The sequence below is a fragment of the Gavia stellata genome, chromosome 2, assembly GCF_030936135.1.
Source record: "Gavia stellata isolate bGavSte3 chromosome 2, bGavSte3.hap2, whole genome shotgun sequence".
NCBI lineage: Eukaryota > Metazoa > Chordata > Aves > Gaviiformes > Gaviidae > Gavia > Gavia stellata.
In genome coordinates, this window is record NC_082595.1 from 20,546,906 (window position 1) to 20,567,798 (window position 20,893).

A 20,893-nucleotide genomic window follows, 5' to 3' on the forward strand; every position below is an offset into this window, starting at 1 on the left:
CTGTGATCTGCTCCTCTAGGAGAATACAAGATTCAGCAAAGCAAAGTTCAATGTGCAGAATGTTTTGGAGAAAGCAGGGGCTACTGAAATGTTTTTTTTATATATAATCTGTACGATCCATAATTTGCAGCAGAACACCTGTGGCAGTGGCAGACAGACATGTGTCTTACATGTCCCCTTAAGGATTCCTGGCTTGTGCTTCACTCCTGGATCTAGCAAATAATACAAAATGTTGACACCCTTGATGACTTGGCTTGGTTCTTTTTTCCTTTGCAAATACGTTTGCAACAAATCTTCCGTGTCAGTGATATGGCTGCTTCGTGGCATAGTTTGGGACTGATAGATGTGCATAATTTTCCATCCTGTAACTAAAAGGTGGCACCAATTCTTTCCCTGTACAGTACATACATGCACCTTCCACCTACTGATCACTGCTACTTGAGAAGTGTTACGTATGGGCCTGGTATGAAAGGCTTATTAAATTTATCAGGGTCGTTATTGCTTTGGCTCTATTTCTTTTATATTTATCTATCTGGGGGCTAGAAATCAACACAGCTTTTTTGTGTACTACTATGCCACTTAACCTTATACTGCTTTCATCAGAATCATCTGCTAATACGTATTGGCATGGACAGGAACAAAGGGTAAGGATAAACCTGTATTACCCAGAAAATCAAATTAGATTATAATGGTTCTTTTTAGCCTTACTTTATGAAATGGAAGCCCTACATTCAGCCCCTTGAGCTGGCCAAGATCTTTTTTGCTTTGGGAGACAGAGCCAAGACTTCATTAACTACTGAGATAAAATCTCTGGCTGACCGTCTCTATTTTATGAAGCTTTGAAACATACAACCCTTCAGAAAGGAAAAGATTTTTCTTTCTTCTACGTACAGAAGTTACTATGTCTTCTAGCCCAGATAGATAGCTCTGCTCAGTGAGTTTTACTAATGGAAAAGTCACTGGATTAAACCATTGCCTTTAGATGAACCTGAATGAGCACATTTTGCATAAAAACAGGTGATGCACACCGTTAATTTTTTTTCTGTGGTTTACTGCCATGAGCTGGAAAGACCCCTGTAATTTTGGTGAAACGTAACATCTGAAAAACGAAATAATCTCCTCTCTTCAATATGCCTTTCTGGAGTTCAGGGTTTAGTAGAGATCTCTTACAGTATGCATCAGCTTTCTACTCTGACTCCAAGGCAGAAACTCTATTTTTGTTTGTCTTTCATGGGTGACAGCAGGCATTCATTCATATTGTCTCCAAATGAGTTTTTGTGTAAGCATGGTGCCTTTGTAATCAGACAGATGGCCTAGGTTTGATTTCTGACCTAGGGCTTTGCCCGTCATGGAAGAAAATGCCATTTATTACTATCTAAAGGATCTGCAGTGACACATTACAGGGAATTCAATTTGGAGTTGAGGGAGGATTGCACACAGTGAAGTCCTAGGAAAAGAATCAGGGCCAGAGTCCAGGTACAAAAGAATCCTGCTAAAAGAGCAGAGGTTTCACACATTTATTAGAACAAGCAGGAAACAAAAAAATCTCATCAGTATAAAATCTAAATGTTCTCAAGTCCTCATCCCAGACAGGAGAGTCACAGCATGAAGGGCAGATCTAAGTTCTTCTCACCAGTACCAAAGTAGATGTAGCCATATTGCTTCGTCATTGGGACATGGTAGAACGTCAGTCCCAGCCACAGCAGGCTCCGCAGCACCACCACAGTGCCTCCCTTCTCTAGCTGGACAGTCCACGAGCCTGTGCAAGGACATGTGCTAATAAGTCACTGCAAAGGAGAAAGAGGCAGCATTCCTGGAGCAAGCTGTCCCTAAGCTGGGAGAAGGATTGTGGTGGGTTCTGCCTGACCAGTTAACAGTGCAGAAGGCTGCACTGGAGTTTGTGACACCTGAGAAGAGGGAAGTCAGGAAGACCAGAAACCTTGATGCCCTTTTTTCTTTTGTCAGTTCAGCATTACAGGCTGCCCTCATTTCCAGATGTCTGTGTCTAGGTTCACACAGTAGCATATTCCCATGGCTATGATGGTAATGTCGTATGTGTCACAGGAAGGGACCCCTGGAGCTCCAGACTTGTATACTTGATCCCTAGGAGAAGCTACAGATATTCTTGGCTGCTTCTGAGTGGGCAGCAGTTACTCTAACAAGCTCTGCCACCTACTTCGTCTAGCTAATAGCTATAGAGAGCCAAGACTAGCTATAGCAATGCTGCATAGGTATGAAGTTTCTCCTTAAAATAAACTTGTAGCATTAGTAGTGGGAAGGGGAAGAAGGCACTTTCGTGCTCCAGGGAAGGCTGCTTTCCCTGATGCAGCGACTGGGAAAGAGGAAGAACACAAAGTGAAAAGCAGGGTATTTCCTGTCTCAGATAAATTTACAGAAAAGGTTAATTTTCTTCAGTCTTTCTTGGCTCCACCATTGAAGAGGATGTGCGTGGTAGGGGCAAAGGGATTACTTTCCGCATTAATTTTGCTTTGGCTCTGCAGAGGAGGTTCAGAGCCAGTGTGAAAATGCAATTTCTCCTGGATGCAAGGAGCTCTGAGCCACTGAGTATTTGTTTTGCGTCTGACACAACAGCCTGGGAACAATGCCGGAGGGGAGGGGACTGGAGCATCAGCTTGGATTCAATGCCAGAGGGCAAGGAGCTGCCAGGAGAAGAAAATACCAGTTTCAGCACCAAATCAGTAATGCCTAGAGGCTATAATGTAGGGAAGAAGGTTCCTGCTGAACCTCCCTCTAAAAGCAAAAGCAGCAGGCCCAAATGAAAAAAAAAGGCAGTTGGAGCTGTCAGGCTACTACTGGCCTGGAGTGAAGCGATCAGCCTATCTATCTGCATCCAAAGCCAAAATCTGCCAATTCCAGAGTAAGCAGAAAGCCCATAATGCGTTGGGCCAGTTAGATGGTATTCATCCTTGTAGATAATTTTAGGCTCATCAATTTATGCTATGACTCATGCTTACTCATGTCATGGTTAGCCTGAGGAAGCGCTTCTGTGATTGCTGTCAGCTGCCAGCCTTCCCCCTCCCACTAACTTCTGACTCTTGGCCAGTTTTAGTCACATCCGACAAAGGGCTGAAGGGCTTTAACACCACAAGTTCCTACAACAGGTCTCCACAGGACATGGCCCAGGGGTTGACTGCAGCTCCTGAAGCTATTTGTTTGGCCTGCCAGCAGCTGTGAGAAAGCACAGGCTGTTGGGCTTGCCTGGCAGCCAAGAGGGAGCAGCTAGCTGGGCAATCGGTGTTTGCCTAGCTTTGGGCTTTTGCACACTTGCTTGCAGTACATGTAGTCTCTTAGGCAGTTCATGGCAAGCTACAGTAGTTGAGGGCTTGAGGGAGGAGGGAAGTTGAGGGGACACATAGATATGGTGTCTGCAGAATCAGAAGGGAACAACACAGTTCAAAGCCCTGTAAAACCAGGTGTCACGAGTTGTGCTGCTCACCTGTAACCTATCTCTTCTCTGTATTTCGGTACTTTTCAAAAGTTTCTTGGACACCATTGTCTCCCTGTCTCCTTCAGTAGCGAGTTCCACAGGTTTGCTGTACCATAATATGCACAGCTTAAGTCCTGTGTCATCTTTGATCTATTACCTTTCAAAGTACCCTCTTCAGTATGTGCAAACATGGAACTAAATTAACAGCAAGAACCCCTACCTTCCATGACAGTCACTGAACTTTCTGACAAATGGACTCTGGCTGCAGGATAGAAATACAAAGGAGACATTCACAGTCTTTAAAGACTCAGGAGATTTCTGCACTGGAGAGCTTACTTCTGACATGCTCAGCTCCATGTTTGCACTAAAGACAGACAGCTAGAATCACAGTAAAGCAAAGCACTACTTAATATAGGGCAGGATCAGTACAGGTGTGTGCCATCTTTTCACCTTCCTTGCACTGTGACATTCTTTGTGCAGGTCCTAGTTAAAACATGAGCTAGTGTCTTCACAAGCAGCAGTTTCACATACAAGACAACCCCATGCAGTCTCTCCAGTGCCACTCATATGGACACACACTGGACTGAATCTTCATCATACCTGGAGTAAAAACACAGATTATGGTTTAGCCACTGGGATTACAAATTCTGACTGACTGCATCTCTGACAAAATCTGTGTGGTTTTAAGAAACTTCACTACTTGGATAGCATGGAAACCCAGATGAAGAACAAACACTTCACTGCAAGGCAGATGATCCAGTGGCTGAAGCAGTACAGCCATCTGCTGTCAAAGGACAAGCTTTCAAACAGTTTCTTGAACTCTGCCACTACAAGTTTTCAGCATTTGCTAGTGGCAGTAGCTAGACTACGCATAGAGGTGTTAAGCAACAAGTGGCAAGCAAATAGGTCTGAATGTAATTGTGACAAATAACTTCTTCCATTTCTCCTTTGAACACTGAAATGACTTGCTTTCAGTGTAGGGTTCTTGCAGCTTGAACTTGCAGGAATGATCTGCAAGCCCTTCATCCAAATACTGGTGGATCTTGCTGCAGCTTTAGACATTGGTTTGCAAGGGGAACTGTAAACCTTTGGAAGAGTTTCTCTGACAAAAAGATAATGGAGTGAGGAACTCTTATTGTCCTTGATTTAGGACCAGTCCTCTGAGAAGCAAGTCTGTCAAGGGTAGGACTGTGCCTTGCCTTGCTGGGTGGTGAAAGCCTTTAGGGATTATCTAGTTTGCTAATGCCTCCCAACATAGTGGAAGCATCTAACAGCCTATGTACATGTGATAGCTTGTATGTATATGTTCATGTACACAGATGAACCCTCTGCCCCAAACTATCTACAAAGAACAAAAAAATGCCTGGAGCATGATAAGTGGGAAAGGTGAGAGGGAAAACAGGGATATTAATGCTCTCAGGAACTATATCTGGATTAAAACTTCTTTTTGTTGGACAAATTCACGGAGAAGGTAGAGTAAATCAAGTTCAACTTGATTAAATCCCCATATCTATGCTCTGGGGCGATACAGTACATGGATCCATGATCTCCTCAGAACATTTACCCAGTGTCACACAAGCTTATCAATCTTTGTGGAGTATGCATCAGCAGTTAACGCTGCTGATCAAAGGAACTTCCCATGCACTTTCACACCTGGCAGAAATGGACAGATGTAATTGAAGACAGCTCCATTCACTTTTATGCTAGATCTCTGAAGGCTGTGATGTGCAGCTGCTTAATTTCCCAAGCTGCAAACTCTCAAAGGGCTCAAATTTATCATTTCATAAATGTGAGACCTTTGGGGAATATTAAGTTGTTATACTTTCCACCTCTTCTCTGATCCTTGATTCTGCATCTAGTTCTATGCAAATACGGACAATAAAGTTTTGTTGATGCTGCGTAAGTCTTCCTGTGAAATGAGGACCTGAACAAAACAAGCAGGTTACTTAAGGGCAATCCCAACTGGACTGACGTGACATACGTTGAGGACAGGAAAAATTATAAGAAACTGCCTGAAACTGTAATGTCATTTTCACTCAGATCCTGTTTCCAGCCAGAATGATGATTAGTCATAGAGCTGCTCTTTATTCTGCAGAGCCAAACAGCAGCAGCAGTGCCACCTTCCACCTCTTCCTAACCAGATCACTGGGGACATTTTTCTAACCCAGCTATCAAAGGTGATTTATTCAGTATACTTTTCCAAACTGGACTTTTGCAACACACAAAACCCATTCAGAAACTGCATTTGATACACAATGCTGGTGTCTGCCTTCTAAGAACTTGATATGACATTAAAGTTCTGGAATCTATCTGCTTATTTTGGTCCTTTTCTTTAAAGGAAGAAATTAGAGCCCATTATCTCAGTACTTCTTCCCATATCTCACCACATTAGCAGCATTTGAGGAAGTGGTCCAGAGAACAAAATCTGAACTCAGGAGACATGGAGAAAGTTGTTCTCCTTGAAGGATCCAAGACAATTGTATTCCTTTCCATCACAGCTCAAATCTCACAATCTTCAAACAAGATGCTTTTTCAGGCCCACCTTTCTTGTAGGAGTTTGAAATAATGTCATAAATCACTCTAGAAGTACTTTAATCAGTAGCTAATGAACAGTATGAAATAATAGCCTAAAATGAATATGCCTTCTTTCCTCCTTCAGGAGAAAGCCTTAGAAATGCATTTAATAACACAATATAAAAAGGGATGGGGAGAATTATAAAAATTAAATGCTGCTTTTACCATCTTTTTTTCTTTTTTCTTAAACTTCCCTGCTATTACAAATGGTTCTTGGAGTAAAGTCATTGCACAGGTAGGTGTAGGTCTGTGTTACTCTAAAAACGCAGAAGAGGGATTGTGGGTTCAAATCCTTTCTAACATTGGCTCAGAATATCCCATGGCAGTCCCTGTGCTCGTCATTGCCCCTGTGTCAAACAACATGTCTCTTACGGGGAGGCTGAAAAGCTCAGAGCATCAGTCTGTAAAGTACACCAAGACTACTAGATAGACGTTGTCAGGAAAAAAATTTAAAAATTATTATTATTTGCATTGGAAGGAATACAACTAGAACCAGGAGACAGCAAGTAAAACCTGGCTGTCCTAGAGTTAAATACAGATTTTAACTTGCATCTATGTGTGAGCTCCAGCCTGTATTGTCCCTAAATCAGGCAGCAGAGTTAACTTCACTGATCATGCAAAGCTCGCTGAGGTGCAGGGAACTGGAGATCATGGCTCTCACACTAGAGATTTCTCACAGTAACAGTGCTCCGGTGAGGTTTCCATCCTTCAAAATACATTTTTTAGAAGAGCACGTTAATTCTTAAGCTGCACCCAGCAAACCTAAGGAAGCCAAGCACTGTCTGTGCTGAAACTATAGCCTGTTGCTGCTCCAGAAGGGAAGGGAGGGAGCTGCTGTGTGGGAGGAAAGAGCATGGGAAAAGTATCTGCTGGATGAAGATCTGGAGCTTCCTATTCCCTCTTTGGACGAGGCTGCAGCCTCCACCCCTCCAAACACAGGCAGGAATTCTGAGGAGTTCCTTACATCTTTCCCAAACAAGAAAGTTCTTTGAAGATCCTGCTGCTCACCCAGTGTTAAACCACTGCCTATTTTATGGCCCTTCAACAGCTGCCAGGACACCAGGGCTGAATTTCAAAAGTCAACCTCCTTCTCAGCTTCTTCTTCCTTTCCAGTCGCCAATAGAAATCCCTGTCTCATCCCCCATGTCTGTCTCAGCTACGGGCCGAATCTTGTAATTCACAGAGGCAATAGGGTGCGTGAGACATTAGCTTTTCAACAAAAGCCTTTTAAGAGGGCTGTTTGCAGAAGAACTTTCCTGCCATAACTGGTCCACTTTCAGTATGACCTCTCATAACATTGCTGCTTTGGAGGTGATTCAGCAATGCCTCATTTCAGTGCAAACTTGAGAAGAAACAGCTTTAAGAGCTAGGCAGCCTGATAGAGAGGCTACATGTCGGAAAAGCTCACAGAGGGTCATAAAAGTGACATTATCAATTCCTCTTCAAAGGAGGAAATGTCTCAAGGGAAAAGCAGCTACAGCATGGTTGCACTTACCATTAACACATATGCTGCCACAAAAGCATGTTATAACATACCTTGCTACAGTCAGTCCTGAGTGAGAGTGAAGTACTGAGTTATAGGACAAATATTAACACCCAGAGAGGGGCAAGATAACCGTTTCCCGTTGCAAAAGCAGCCGCTGCTTGGCTGCATGGCCCCAAACACTTAGCTCTGACAAAGCTACACTACACCCATGGGATTTAGCTTCCATTTCCCTCCAACAGAAAATCCTACGCTGGGAAGAGCTTCCTACTTCTAATTTGCTTTCTATAGGGAACAAAGACAAATTGCAAAGCAGAGTAGCTGTAAGGAAAGGTCACCATGCCCTGGCTCTCAACAAATTTTGCCACACGGACATTTCACGCACAGCCTACCAGCCATAAGGACACATCCAAACACTCTCATGTGGGGCTCAAACTCCTTCATGCCACTTACTGGCTGCAAACTGAATCTCTTTCATTTGCTTGACACACCACCTGCACCCCATATGTTAACACTGCTGTCAATATTTCCAATTCCCCATATAACTATTTAATAATAATTAAATAAAAACACAGACTGGTTGCAGGTTCAGTACTACTTTAAAAAGCCACCAGAGCCAGGAAAGCACAGCTTACAGTCAGTCAGATGCTACCAAGCGGCTCTTGCATGGTCCTAATGCCTGCCACATCTTTGACACACAAATATAACCATGCTCAAACCTCAAAGTAAAATGATCTTACTTCAGAGGCTTTTTCTCTCCTTTATCCTCTCCCACTGGGGACGCCTCTGCAGCACAAATGATTAAGGCAGGCCTGGGTCTTCCGTTTACACATAAGTACCTGTTTTCTGCTGACAAGGAAGACTCAGAGATTGCAATGTTGTCCCAGATGCACAGTATTCAGGTGCCTCCAAGTACTAGGTGAAATTCAGGCCATACTTAGACATCTGACAACAGTGCTGTTTAATCCAGTTGAAGCAGCCTCTGCCCGCAAACCCTTATTCCCCCCCTCATCACTCTTCCATCATAGAGACCACAAAAGTATTTATTTACTGCCCCATGAACCAGGTCAGGGAAACAATCTGGCTGAAAAATAGTCTAGCCAAAAATAAAGTTATTTTTCCAGCTGGAAACTGGCTGCACAGCCAGCAATGCCAACACAAAAGAAGGGACAATACACTGACATAAATGAGCAGCAGAAGATGGGAAGGACTGAAAAAAGCTAGCACAAAAGTAATACACATCAAATTACAGCCTCCCTTATAGCCCAGTTAGTTTGCCCTTTAGTCCAAATCGACCTGATTATTAGAATAGAGCTAGAATCCTTTTAACTATTTTTTTTTTCTTAAGAAGAAATGCAGACTTTGCACAGAAAGCATCCAGAACAAAGATTTGGAATGGGGCTGTGCACTAGAGGAAACACAAGAAAATATGCAATCAAAACTTATAAGGAGTAGGAACAACTGATTAAAATCCCTGCTATTTGGATTCTGACAACTACAATACAGATCATTGTATCTTGGGTCTTCTGTAGTAAATTTAGAAATCTCTCACAGTGACAAAGCACCCTCCTTCCAAAGCACAGGTTTATGCTAGATCCTGTCACACTCCATATTTCTTGTTCAGCTGGTCGCTGTGGAAACGTTTTTGGAGCGTGCCAGGAGTCACGTAGCATCTACCTGGGGAGCCCCTGCATTAATCCGTCACCTTCGTGGGCTTCTGTGATCCCATTGGTTGGTACGAAGAAAAAGAAGGAGTCTCGCGCCCCTCCCCGCTCTGAATGAAAGACGCTTCCTCTAAATCTTGCTACAGGATTTCAGGCTCAATTCAGCTTCTTTGGGGCTTTTGTCACCAAACAAATGTGATGTCTTTGAAAGAAAGATTAACAGTTTGATGAAAGGATGCAATGGACAGCTTTGTTCTAGCCTGCTTCCCCCTAGAGCTTTCGGTCACTGTCACTTTCTTACCCACGGGAGAATATCTGTCTGACCCTCAGAGGAGATTATGGCCACCTTGTAAGATTTTGCCTCTCCTCACAACAAAGCACTGGCCACTTTGAGGAGGTGATAATGATGAACAGGGGCTGGATTAGGGGCAAAGAACCTCACATTGATCTCTGAATTCTGAGAGAACACAAAGCAGTTGATGCTGGGATTCAAAACCCACCGAATGCTTGGAGCACATCCAATTCACTCTCCTGCATGAGGGGCAAGGCTACAAGCCCTGTCAGTCCCTCAGTTGTACTTCTTACCTCATCATCAAATTAGCAGGACTAGTTAAAAGGGCTTAGGACAAGGAACAGATGGCATGGATTATAAACTGTCGATGTTTTCATAGTAAACTAGATACAAATTCCGGCCCAAATTACCTGAAGAGTTTACCAGTTTCTGAGAAGGCTGTCACACTGAGCATGTCTACACAGCACAGCGAAGTTTTGTTGACACTCAAGCTAATTCTGAACACTAAAGATGGCTAAGCATCTTCTAGTGCCTGGGATAGCACAACTGCTATACAAATATACCCATAGATGAACCGTCCCTTGTCCTTTTCCCTCTACTCCTTCAGCATGCAGAATTTCAATCCATATGGTATTTGTGTACAGTAAAACAAGACAACACCCATTGACTTCCTCCCTGCAGAAGTTCTATGGCCAAAGGGGCGGCAAACAGCAAAGCGAAGCTGTATGTAGGGCTGGCACCAATGCCAACTGCTGTGCGGGCGGGAGCTGCCAGTCCTTACGTGGAGCCCCTTCAGAAATAGATCACTCCTAGCAAAAGCTGACCTTGTTCTGACTTCAGTGACACACAGGCTGCCCTAGGCTTTCCCCTGCAAGTAATTTTGCATCATTCCCTACGGAAAGTGTTAGGCCAACGTAACACCAAGGCTGACTGATGTGGTGATAAAACTATAACCTCCAGTTTAAGAGGCTTTACCAGCATTTCCCATCAGTTCAGCAAGTTCATCTCCTTTTCATGTCCAATGAACCAGGAGCTGAAATGGAGAAAGGGTGGGCAAGGATTTCTTTTACTGAGGAGGAAAAAACTTTAAATACAATCCCTGGAAAGTTGCTACGAAAACTCTGCTTCTGTCCTCATTCTTTCACTGCAGCAGTCAGGAGGGCAAAAGACTCCACCACAGCTCTAAGTTGATGGGCAGCCCTGCTCCAGTATAAACTCATCCAAGACCTCTGACTAAACAAGACCCCTGAGGTGATACAGACCTAGGACCCAAAAGCAGTGAATGCACTGCTTTATTACCCATAGACATAAAGCCCAAGGAAAACAGACTCCTTTCCAGAAATCAAGGCAGACCATCAACAGCCAGTCAAAAGCTATAATACTAGCTGGCTCTGGAGTCCTCCTGCTGTGCTACCATGTGAGAGGTTCCAGTCTGATCTTGAACTCCTGAGTTGGCAGCACCCCAGCTGTAGGAGGGACAGCATTTTGTATTGCTCCCAGGCAACTCTCTTGAGTCACTGCAGGAGCGGCCTTAACAGTCTCTAAAGGCTCCCCAGTCCACACATCACTAGCAAAAATGAAGTGTCTTTACTTTTGAAGGATGTAGGAGACATGCTTATGTATTTGTGTATGTCCATTACATGCCTGTGGTCGCTAAGGATGCTAAGAAAACTATTGACAAGTCCAGTGACCATTCCAGAAATTGCCTAAGCTTGGAAGGGACAGTCTCTTCTCCATACCTACAGTTCAGGAGGTCGGTATACCACACACAGTCTGGGAACACAGGCCTTACCTTCTCCTCAATCTGATGCTCTTGGTGCTTTTCTTTCTCATTTTACTTTTCTGTGGTTTCATTTTCTGTGCTCAGCACTGACAATGCTGGCACCATAGTGCGCCCTGCTGGAAGGTAGCAGCTACGGCTATGCTAGAATTATTTCTAGGTATGGCTGACTTCATTAACAGAGAAATTCAGGTACCAATGCTTTAACTAATAACCCACTGAGACAGCTATTCAGTTCGATTCCCACATCCGAAAGCCGATTGTTGTGATGCACACTAATCTGTTTTACTCCTTCTGTACCACTGTGTTATAAAGCTTGTTTGTCAATATCACTTTTATAAATGTCAGGTAACTCCATGGCATACTGTAGCTCAGTTTCACACATTCACCAAGCCTAAGGATCAACCATCCTAACCAGGAACAAAGATAGCTGTGAGCCACAATAGGTATTTCGGTCTACATTTTTGCTACCTCTTTTTATCCTTGCTAACATGAAGCACAGCCCTCTCATTCATTATGGGTCTTTTAGTTTGGATTTCAGTGAGACAGCTTGAAAAGCCTTGTCCCCGTGTGGCTCTTGGCAGGCTAAGAAGTAAAGTGCTCTTGCTCTCAGCTTTCACAGGGCCGGGGAGGTGCTGCTTATTGTTAAGCAATGAAAGGGGAGGGCTCAGGTCACATCTGTGAAATGTTAGTGGAGAAGGGAGTCTGGGTGAAAGTAGGTGGCCAGCACAGCATAGCACTTTACTGGATTTTGCAAGGCCACTGGGGAGATAGGCAGCCATTTGTCTTAGAGCCCTGATAACGGACCAACTTGCTCTCTGCTGGCTAGCTGGGGGTTGTAAATACCTCTGCAGACACAGGCTCTTCAAATGGCTGGAGACAGGCTGATAGAGGATTAATAACCTGGAGAGGGGGGGGGGGTCAAAAGGGAGTTAATTAGCTGTGTTAATGCATGGAGATAAAGCAGGTTTGTGTCTCCTGGACCTCTTCCTCCCAGCACCTGGGCTTTTGGGGCAGCCAAGATGGGGCTAGCACAACAGCCCCCGAGAGTAGCCAAAGGAAACTATCTCCCACTTAAAAATGCAACCTCTCCATCTTCAAGGGCTCATTAAGCACCAACTTTTGCTAAACCGATAAAGAGCGTGCTAATGAAGCTCAGAGGACAGGAGGTTAGTGTTCTAACCCAGGCTACTGTTCAGCAAGCTTACAGAAACGCTAGTGCCCAAAGCATTCAGCCAGGGAAACAGTCACAAATCCATTTGTCTGCAATGCTGTATAAGGAATGCTCCAAAAACACTGCACGTTTGGGTGAAGAAATAGAACTACAGGCTGAGTGACTGTCACCTCCTCCACAGTCAAAATGGTAAAGGAGCTGAAATGATCTTTTGTCTAGGCACTTCTCCTCTCCCCTTCCTCTAGCTGAATCTTGAAACAGCAAGTGGTCAAGACTCACCAGGATCCACCTTGGCACTGTATACCTACTTAGAACGATGCTATAAAACCTCTCCCAGCATTACAGAGTCAGCAACCACATCTAAGTGGTCTTGGCTCATCAGTTCACCTTCCACAATGGACAGCGATAAGTCCAGTCTCCTCAGTCGTCTTTTGAGCCCTCATGCATCACAGTTCAGGAAGCAAAGCCAGCTGTACTGAGAGTCCTGCGCTTAGAGTCACTGTCTCATGAACCCATTGTCACCTTTGTGTTATTGTCACTGACAAAGAAGAAGCCCAAGCTAAATATCACCCTCCACAGCTGTCGTCGTTTACAGCCAGGCATACCAGGAAATCATCTGTTCTGGACTCCTGCATACCACTGCCCATTAAATTGAACTCAGTTACTCATGTCCGGGATCAACAATTTATATTTGCATTTGGCTAAAACACAATTCCCAGGAAGACATCCAGCATGGTGCTAAGATACCAAGAAAGACAGATTCATCCGTTGCACTTGCTAGCTGGTAATCATTTCACTGTTAAAATTTGTACCTAATTTTTCATTTTAGTTTTTCTGGCTATAATTTTCAGCTGCTGATTCCTGTTATGCCTTTCCCTGCTATGCTAAATAGATCTTCAGTATCCAATACTTAAAACTCCATGGAGTATTTACACAGTGTAATACAGTCATTCTCATGTTCTTTTCTGTAAGATAAACAGATTGTACTGTTTATGTCTCTCACCAGCCCTTGAATCATTTTGTGACTTTTTTCTGCAACTCTCCAGTTTTGCAATGTGCAGTAATCCAGTTCTGATTCCACTCACAGTATATGCAAAAGTAAAGTCACCTCCCTGTTCCAATTTGCTACGCCCTTGTTTATACATCTACAGATTAAATTAGCCTTTTAAGTCTCAGCATCAGACTGGGAGCTGATGTTCAGTGGGTTGTGCCTGGGTTTCCTTTCAGAGCCACAGCTTCCAGAATAAAGTCTGGCTTCCAGTCCCTGCTCTTAGATATGTGATTTTGCAGGTAGCTACCACAAAATGTACTTTATTTAAGTAAGCCCAGTTTACCAGATCTCTGTAGCCATTTTGCCCTTGTCATTATTTGTCTCTTCACCGATCCTTTACTTCTAGATCATTTATAAATAAGTTGAAGAATATCAGTACTGGCACTGGTCCCAGCTGAAGACCCTTCTGACGCCTTCCAGAAATATACCCATTCGGTGATTTCTGAATCACAACTACTAATCAAGATCAGTTTAGGGGAATGTTTCTGCAATGTTGGGATTTATTAAAGGTTAGCATCGTAAGTATGCCACAAGTCTCCTGAGATAATGATTTCAGGAGTAACTCATCTGGCTCTGCCATTTTCATTTTTTGATGAACAGAAATGGTTGCCTAACTCTACCCTCCCTTAGCAAATAGTCTGAAAAATGTCTGAAACAGTATTCTATTTTCTTCATTTGATGTGAGTCCGTATTCTTTACAAAAACAAATCAGAAAAAAATTATTGAGTACTTTTGCCCTTCCACATTCTTATCAGCCTTTTTACCATCACCATTTAGTGAGAGTTTCCAGTACTGTTACTATGCTTTCTTTTGCTCTCAATATACTTGAAAAAAATCCTCCTTAAAGTTGTCATGGATTACTCCAGGTTATCCTGGCTTCCTTTGTCATTTTCTATGCATTATCAACTCCAATTTATATCAATTGTTAATTGTTCCCAACTTCCTGCATTTCCTTTTATATTCCTTTTTTTTTTTAAATTCTAATTTCTACTTTTACTTCACCAGTGAACTGTGGTAGGCTTTCAGCCAAAAGCAGCTCTTTCTTGACTGGGAGTCATGACTTTTGAATAAACTCTTCTAATAGAAATCCTATTTCCTCTCATAACCTTTCCTATGTACATTTTTCTTTTCCTTTACCTCTGCCATACCTCTCCTCCTGCAGCAGTTTTTAAGAGTGCCCTGTTGGTGTACCCTATCTCCAAATCAAAGTGATCTGAGTCAGTAACCTGTAAAAAACCTTCAGAGTCCAGTTATTACTTTTCTGAACTGTAATTTGAAAGTACCAGAGAACTGAATTCTCCACCCCCTGTTTTGCTTCCACCCGAGCTTTCCATTCTACACTAGTACCTTAGGCTTTCACCTATCCCCTTCCTTTACCCTTGCAGAATGTAGCATTGCCTGACCATGGTCACAGTAAAATCATCCTTCCCCCTCCATTTTCACTCTCCCCATCATGCCAATGCCTGAGACGGGACTATTATTTCATATCTACACAACATTAGGTCATCAAGTGAAAATGCTGTAGGCATGCTAGGAATTATTGCTATTTGCTTTGCCATTCCATTATCTACAAGCACATGTAAAACTGCCACAACTCTAGTTCCTGAAATGCTATCGCCCAGGGTGCCGAACTCCATGCAGCAGAAAGGACCAGGCTGGCAATCTGCCAGCAGCTGAAAGGCTACATCTAATTGTGCATAAAGTTGAGCAGATTGTCTGCTTAGACTAGAGCAAACATGCTTATCTTTAATGCAGACATATGGCCAGCAAAACCTACAGATCCCAGCATGCAACATTCTGGCCAGCTGGCCATTTGGATCAGCGTGAAGCATTACATGATCTGATACTGTGGTGACAGAAGATCAGTATCACAACCCCTCCATGTTCAAAAATCATGAGTCAGACCACTCAAATTCTTGAGTTTGGCTCAGAGAGCTGGAGATTTTAAAAAGGATAAACCGATCAAATTTGCTTTTGAGACAGGGTTCACATTCTCCCACTTTTCTCTACAGTCATTAAAAAAATCTATTTTTTTAGTAAAAGCTAAGTCACACAGTCACTTGCCTCTGGGAGCAGAGACACCGAGAAAAAACAGACTCACAGTATGGTTAGGGGAGGAGCGGCAACAAATTCTGAACTCTAAAAACCTGATAGATAGACTCAGACAGAATCTGGAACATGCAATCACCACAGATATCACTGCTAAAGATAAGGGTGGCAGGCAGTTTTGTTACAAAATTCTAGGTTTTCCAATCTTGCACTAAACTCTCTGCTTTTACCATTGTTTCCTTTATTCAACCCAGTTTTAACTTCCTTTCTTCCCACCTCAGCTGTCATATAAAATCTTCTCTTTGCCTCCAACTTTCCATTCTGTAAGACACCTCTGCTCTCCTATAATGACAGACCATACATTTTATGACAGTTACCCCCTCAACGGCCATCACAGATGCTCACTCTCCATTTAACAGAGAAAACTATTCCAACAGAGTTTTTACTTTTAGACAGGTTAAAATCAGCCCTTAATCTCTCAGTCCTGTTCTTTAGGTCTTTTAAGATGCTTGGGGAATTCTAGCCAATCCAGGCTGGGAGCATCAGATGTCGCTCACCCTTGGTCCACTTTTTGTGTATTTGTTGAGGGCAGTCACAATTCTAGATGCAATAGATTTGGGACTTCTACTTCAGCTCCGACAATATAACTGTTCAAGAGAGGATCTAGCCAGGAAGGGCAAGAAAATATTCAGGTCAAAACGAGAGACTTTGCCAGAGCTATGAACAACATGTCAGGAAATAGAAAAAGCACTGTCTGCTCTGGGTCAGGACCAACACACACTGGCAGAGTTGAAGGAAGGTAATCCAAGAACCAAAGCTTGAGTGCCTTGCAACCAGGAGTGAGTGACTTTGGCAGAGCCATGCTGATAAAATCAGCAGAAAGCCTGTGTCTGCCCTCTGCTCTTTTTTTTTCCCCCACATTTTCACAAGCAACCAGTACTTTAGGCAACCTGACTGCTTGTTAAGGGCAGGGGGGGGTTGGGGGTGATCTTTCTTTAATGTCAGAACTCCTATCCGCATGTGATAGAATGCAATCAGAGAGGCTACATGCCTTGCTGATCCTGTAACCAATTCCTGTCTTACTTCCTTCACCTGACAAGCTCATTCCATCAATCCCCAGGTTCAGTCCAAAAAAGAGCAGGACAATACAGCCAGACCTGCACGGGTGCAATGATGAATCTTCTCCTCTTCCATTAAGAAGCACTTAGCTGCACTTGAGCTCAGGTAGTCTTTGAGAGGTAACTTTTTTGAGGAGACCAAGATCTGCACTAACAGCAACAACCTCCCAGGAAGGGGGCAAAGGCTCACACTTACACAAACCTCAGGTTGCCACAGAAAAACAAATGTGACAGTCGCACAGTTGAGCCCCACTTTCTGTCTGCCACTGGGTAATATACAGCTACAAGTCAAATTTGGTTTAAAGACTTCCACAAAACTGCCATGTTCATGTCTAACATACAGCATGACCTGCGAGTAGCCTGGTCGCTTGAACTAGATGAGAAACGCTGCAGTATGAGATCTGTAATCTTTCGAAGGTGCCAGTCTCCATCACAGCTGAAGGTGGCTAAAATCAGCTCTGTGAAGCAAATTAGCCTTCAGGCTTTCAGCCCTTGGAGCTTGTTTTCTAGTGGAAGCATAGAAAGCATGGCAGATTTATGTCCTGCTGCAGTGGCTCTGGGGTTTCAGGCCTCACAAAATTAAAAAATGTCCCTACCACAAACCCTAGGAAAAAAAGAGGGGAAAAAATGCAAACAGTAGCAATACCTGAACTACCATATGAAACTGCAGCTAAAATTTTCTTAGGAGGTATCTAGGACCTAACCCCCCTGGCAATACTCCTTTTTGATTCAAAAGGGCCAACTCAATGAGCCAGTGTATGTAAAACTGTGCAGTCTCTCCAGACTACACCTCTGGAAAATGGCTGCAGTGAGGACACTCCCAGTAAGCTGAAAAATGGTTTAGATTTTAACGCTGTTTATGCTCTGAACAGTCAAAAACGTTCAGAATTCAGGCAGGAGCTCACTAGGTTCATTCTCAGGTCTTTTTTGGCAAAGGAAAGATTGGGGGGAGAGAGAGAGAGAGAGAGAGAGAGAGAGAGAGAGAGAGAGAGAGAGAGAGAGAGATGAGACAAAGTCTGAAAAGCTATTTACAGCACTGGCAATTCACTGTCTTTCCAGCCAATTCCATCTGGCACAGGACGCCTACTATCCTATCCTGCTACTCCAGGATAGGAATAAAATAGCAAACCTAAGTTCTGATTGTGTCCCAAGAATATTTATAGACGGCAGAAATGCTTGGCCCAATCTGAAAAATGCAGTAAATCAGCAAAAGGCGGTTAGAAATAAATAACAAGTCATTCCCATCTCTTTAGAGAAATATCCTACCAGAGGAATCCCTGGAAGAAGTCTTTAAATATATTTAACAGTTGTCCAGCAGAACCATACAGATGTGAACTGAAGATACATTCCAGTATGCACATCTTCCTTTCTCCTTCCACAGCATGTAATCCCAATAGAGTACCGATTATTCCACTACAGCATTTGTAACACAGCTTAACAAAGGAAAGTTTAAATTCAGCCTCTCAGAGATATCAGCTTAGTGTTAATGAGAGCCCATTTAGATAAAGAAGAGCAATACTGGGTGGGACAAGAGGTGTGAAATACTTCAAAACCTCATAAATTCCCTCTATCACTGGTGGAGTTATCTCTCCTGGTAGGGACACCAGCTATCACAAGCTTTACAGAAGTCAGGCAGGAATATGGCCCTCAGGCAGAGGGGGTAACTGCTGATGTGGTCAGACCTGTTGTGAGGATGTGACAGCCCTGGTACGCTTACATCTTACCACTGTAAGCATTTATAATTGCTTAAAAAGGGAATTAAGTACAACACTTAAAACATTAAAGGATAAAGTTCCTTTACAGATTCTCAGGAGCTTCTCCCAACTCTACAGTAACCCACATCTTGTCACCTCAGCATTTCCCAGGCTACTTGCAATGCCTTCGCTTTCATTGCATCTCTTGATTCTGCTACCTTTACCTCGTGGGATATCATGCTCCAGAGAGTCTAGAAAGTCAGTGGATGGGTCCAGGTCAGCCTTTTCCAGCAGGGTTTTATTCTTCAGGTTAACAGGCTCAGTAAAATGGAAATAGGAACTTAACTTTTTTGCCTCCGTCAAAGAAAGACCTGTGAACAGTCATTGGTTACCATTAATACAGTGAGCTGGGCTAACATACGTTATACCATCGAATGCCATATTGTTTCTCTAACGCTCACAGCATAGGACAGAATCACAATCTTTCTCCAGTGAACTCCACAGAAGACCACAGACTTGCCAGAAATGGGTGGCAGTACTCCCTGTTGCTGTGCATTACAGACCGTGCTAACTGCGGTCCCAGATAAGCAATGGGCATGAGTAGAGATCAACTCTGTGCCCATGTAGTTATATCCTAGCTCTAGATGGAGAATTCACTGCAGCTCTAATTGCTAAACACTGACATAAACTATACACAGACAAATGAAACTACAGGTTTAATGACTCAGAGCCATTACTGACTCTCCTCCCACCTTCCAGAGTTGAATCATGCACCTGAACATTAGTGGCATTGGATTCTCTCCTCCCTGTTCATTTTACCCAAGATAAAAATAAACCTGAAATCAAAACATCAGCTAGAGAAAGTCATCTTAATTTACAGCCTTTATGATCAAAGTACAGTTGATCCTGATAAAGACAATGAGAATTTACCTTCAAAGTTTCTGTTTTCATGTACAGACCCAAGAGGAGTCTTCACAAATGCCCCCCGGGGGATGATACCAACTGCTCTGTCTATCTGTTCTATCGTAGCTATGAGGCGGGACTCCTCCTTGATCATGGGCTTTAGAGAAAAATAGGCAAATTTTAAAGGCAGGGCTTTCCTTGTTGTCATTTCTGAAAATAAACTTAAGGTGACAATAGAAACCACAACAGACTCATCAGCTTGGAGCCCCACGGCACTAATTGGACGTTCTTCTCATAAGAAGAGAACCAGGAGCAGACAGTCTAGATTCACCAGAGAATTAACTGTCCCTCCCTTCATCCATCCTTTCCTCCCTCTCAATTAAACTACTTATGGGTTGTCTACTCAGTTATAAAGAATGGTATCTGCAGTTCCTACGAAAGCTTCAGACACTGCAGTGAGGATCTGTACCAATTGTGCATAATAAAACATAAAGGAGAAAGAATATTTCTGAGCTGTGTCTAACTCCAGGAGTTTCTGACGTAAGAGTTCAATCAAGAAGCCATTGCTACACAATGACAGCGAAGAGGAAATTGTATATATTCTGCCTGAGCACAAGCTCAGGCTTATTACAAACAAGGAGGAGGAGCCACCACCTGTCCAGTGTGAGGGGTACAACTGTAGCGAAGAGAGTTCAAAAGTGTTTTGCTGTATTTACCTCCTTACCATCTTCAAACAATCTTTCAGCATCTTCTGCATTTATCTCAGTGTACTCGTACTCAAAAGAAGGATCCCCCTGGAAACGGCCCTTCAGCTGCTCAGCCTGTGCAACCATCTCCTCGGTTGCCGGTGGCAGTAGGCTCCATTCCACGCAGTTCAAGCTGCCAGCGACAAGCACAATACAGGCCCGAGCCCGCTGAAGCACAGGGCTCGATGCAGCCTTGCCAGGCGCCTCAGGGGCACAATGAGGCTCCCTCCAGGAGAGCGAGGCAGCTCTTCCTGACCCCCCCACTCCCTCTCTCCTCCCCCCAGCCCCCAAACCGGCCTCCCGAGGCCGTTTAGGCCTCCCCGGTCCCACCTCCCCAGGGAGATGCCCGTCCCCTGCACGGAGCAGCGGTGAGGCCCGGCCTCCGCACCTGTAGAGGCGGCTGCGGGGCGCGGCGCGGTCGGGGCCCAGCCCCTCGGCGATGTAGTAGGCGCCGCGCACGCCCTGGATGCAGCCCCAGAACCAGACCCGCTCGAAGCGGTAGTCGCGCTGGAGGAGCAGCAGCGAGGCACCCAACACCGCCCGCTTCTCCGGGCTCAGCCCCGCGCCGCCGCCGGCCACCAGCTCCAGCGCGGCGGGCAGCGACGCCGCCTCCATGGCGGCTCCGCGTCGCCGTTGCCAGGCAACCGTCGCTCGGGCGGGCAGGCGTCGCGCCGCTGCCGCGCCGCTGGGGTCAAAGGTGACGGCGTGCTTCCGCTGGAGGGAACGGCCCAAAATGTCAATCAAAGTCAGCGCCCTGGCAACGGCGGGGGGGAAACGGCGCCGACATGGCAACGGCGAGTCCCGCCTCTCCGCTGCCATAGAAACGGCGCCGGTGGGCGCAGGCGGACAATGGCGGCAGCTTGTCGTCGCCGCTATCGCCGCCGCCGGGCGGCCGCGCCGGGCCCCCAGCCCGGGAG

The 20,893-nt window shown here is 44.5% G+C and overlaps 1 protein-coding gene across 4 annotated transcripts; it reads right to left on the reverse strand.

Moving 5' to 3' along the window:
- Window positions 1–12: 12 nt before the first annotated feature.
- On the reverse strand, window positions 13–20,591 carry RSPH9 (radial spoke head component 9). Of its 4 annotated transcripts, XM_059835330.1 has the most exons (6): window positions 20,365–20,591; window positions 19,947–20,109; window positions 19,258–19,387; window positions 18,552–18,698; window positions 1,634–1,759; window positions 13–362 (listed from the first exon to the last, which is right to left on the reverse strand). In XM_059835330.1, the coding sequence occupies exons 1-6, from the start codon at window positions 20,589–20,591 to the stop codon at window positions 16–18; spliced, it is 1,140 nt and encodes a 379-aa protein (XP_059691313.1). In that variant the 3' UTR covers window positions 13–15. The 4 variants fall into 4 exon arrangements, with proteins under 4 accessions (XP_059691313.1, XP_059691316.1, XP_059691314.1 ...); XM_059835333.1 differs by lacking the exon at window positions 13–362 and having other exon boundaries at window positions 1,578–1,759; window positions 19,258–19,342; XM_059835331.1 differs by lacking the exon at window positions 13–362 and having other exon boundaries at window positions 1,578–1,759.
- Window positions 20,592–20,893: the final 302 nt, after the last annotated feature.

Excerpts from the sequence above, each read along its gene's own strand:
- RSPH9 (XM_059835330.1), bottom strand. The coding sequence starts at position 20,591 with ATGGAGGCGGCGTCGCTGCCCGCCGCGCTGGAGCTGGTGGCCGGCGGC. Across the intron at positions 18,699-19,257 it reads TGAAAACAGAAACTTTGAAG|GTCTTTCTTTGACGGAGGCA; the intron begins GTAAATTCTCAT and ends GACTGTTCACAG. Across the intron at positions 1,760-18,551 it reads GGAGCATGATATCCCACGAG|GCTCGTGGACTGTCCAGCTA; the intron begins GTAAAGGTAGCA and ends GTCCTTGCACAG.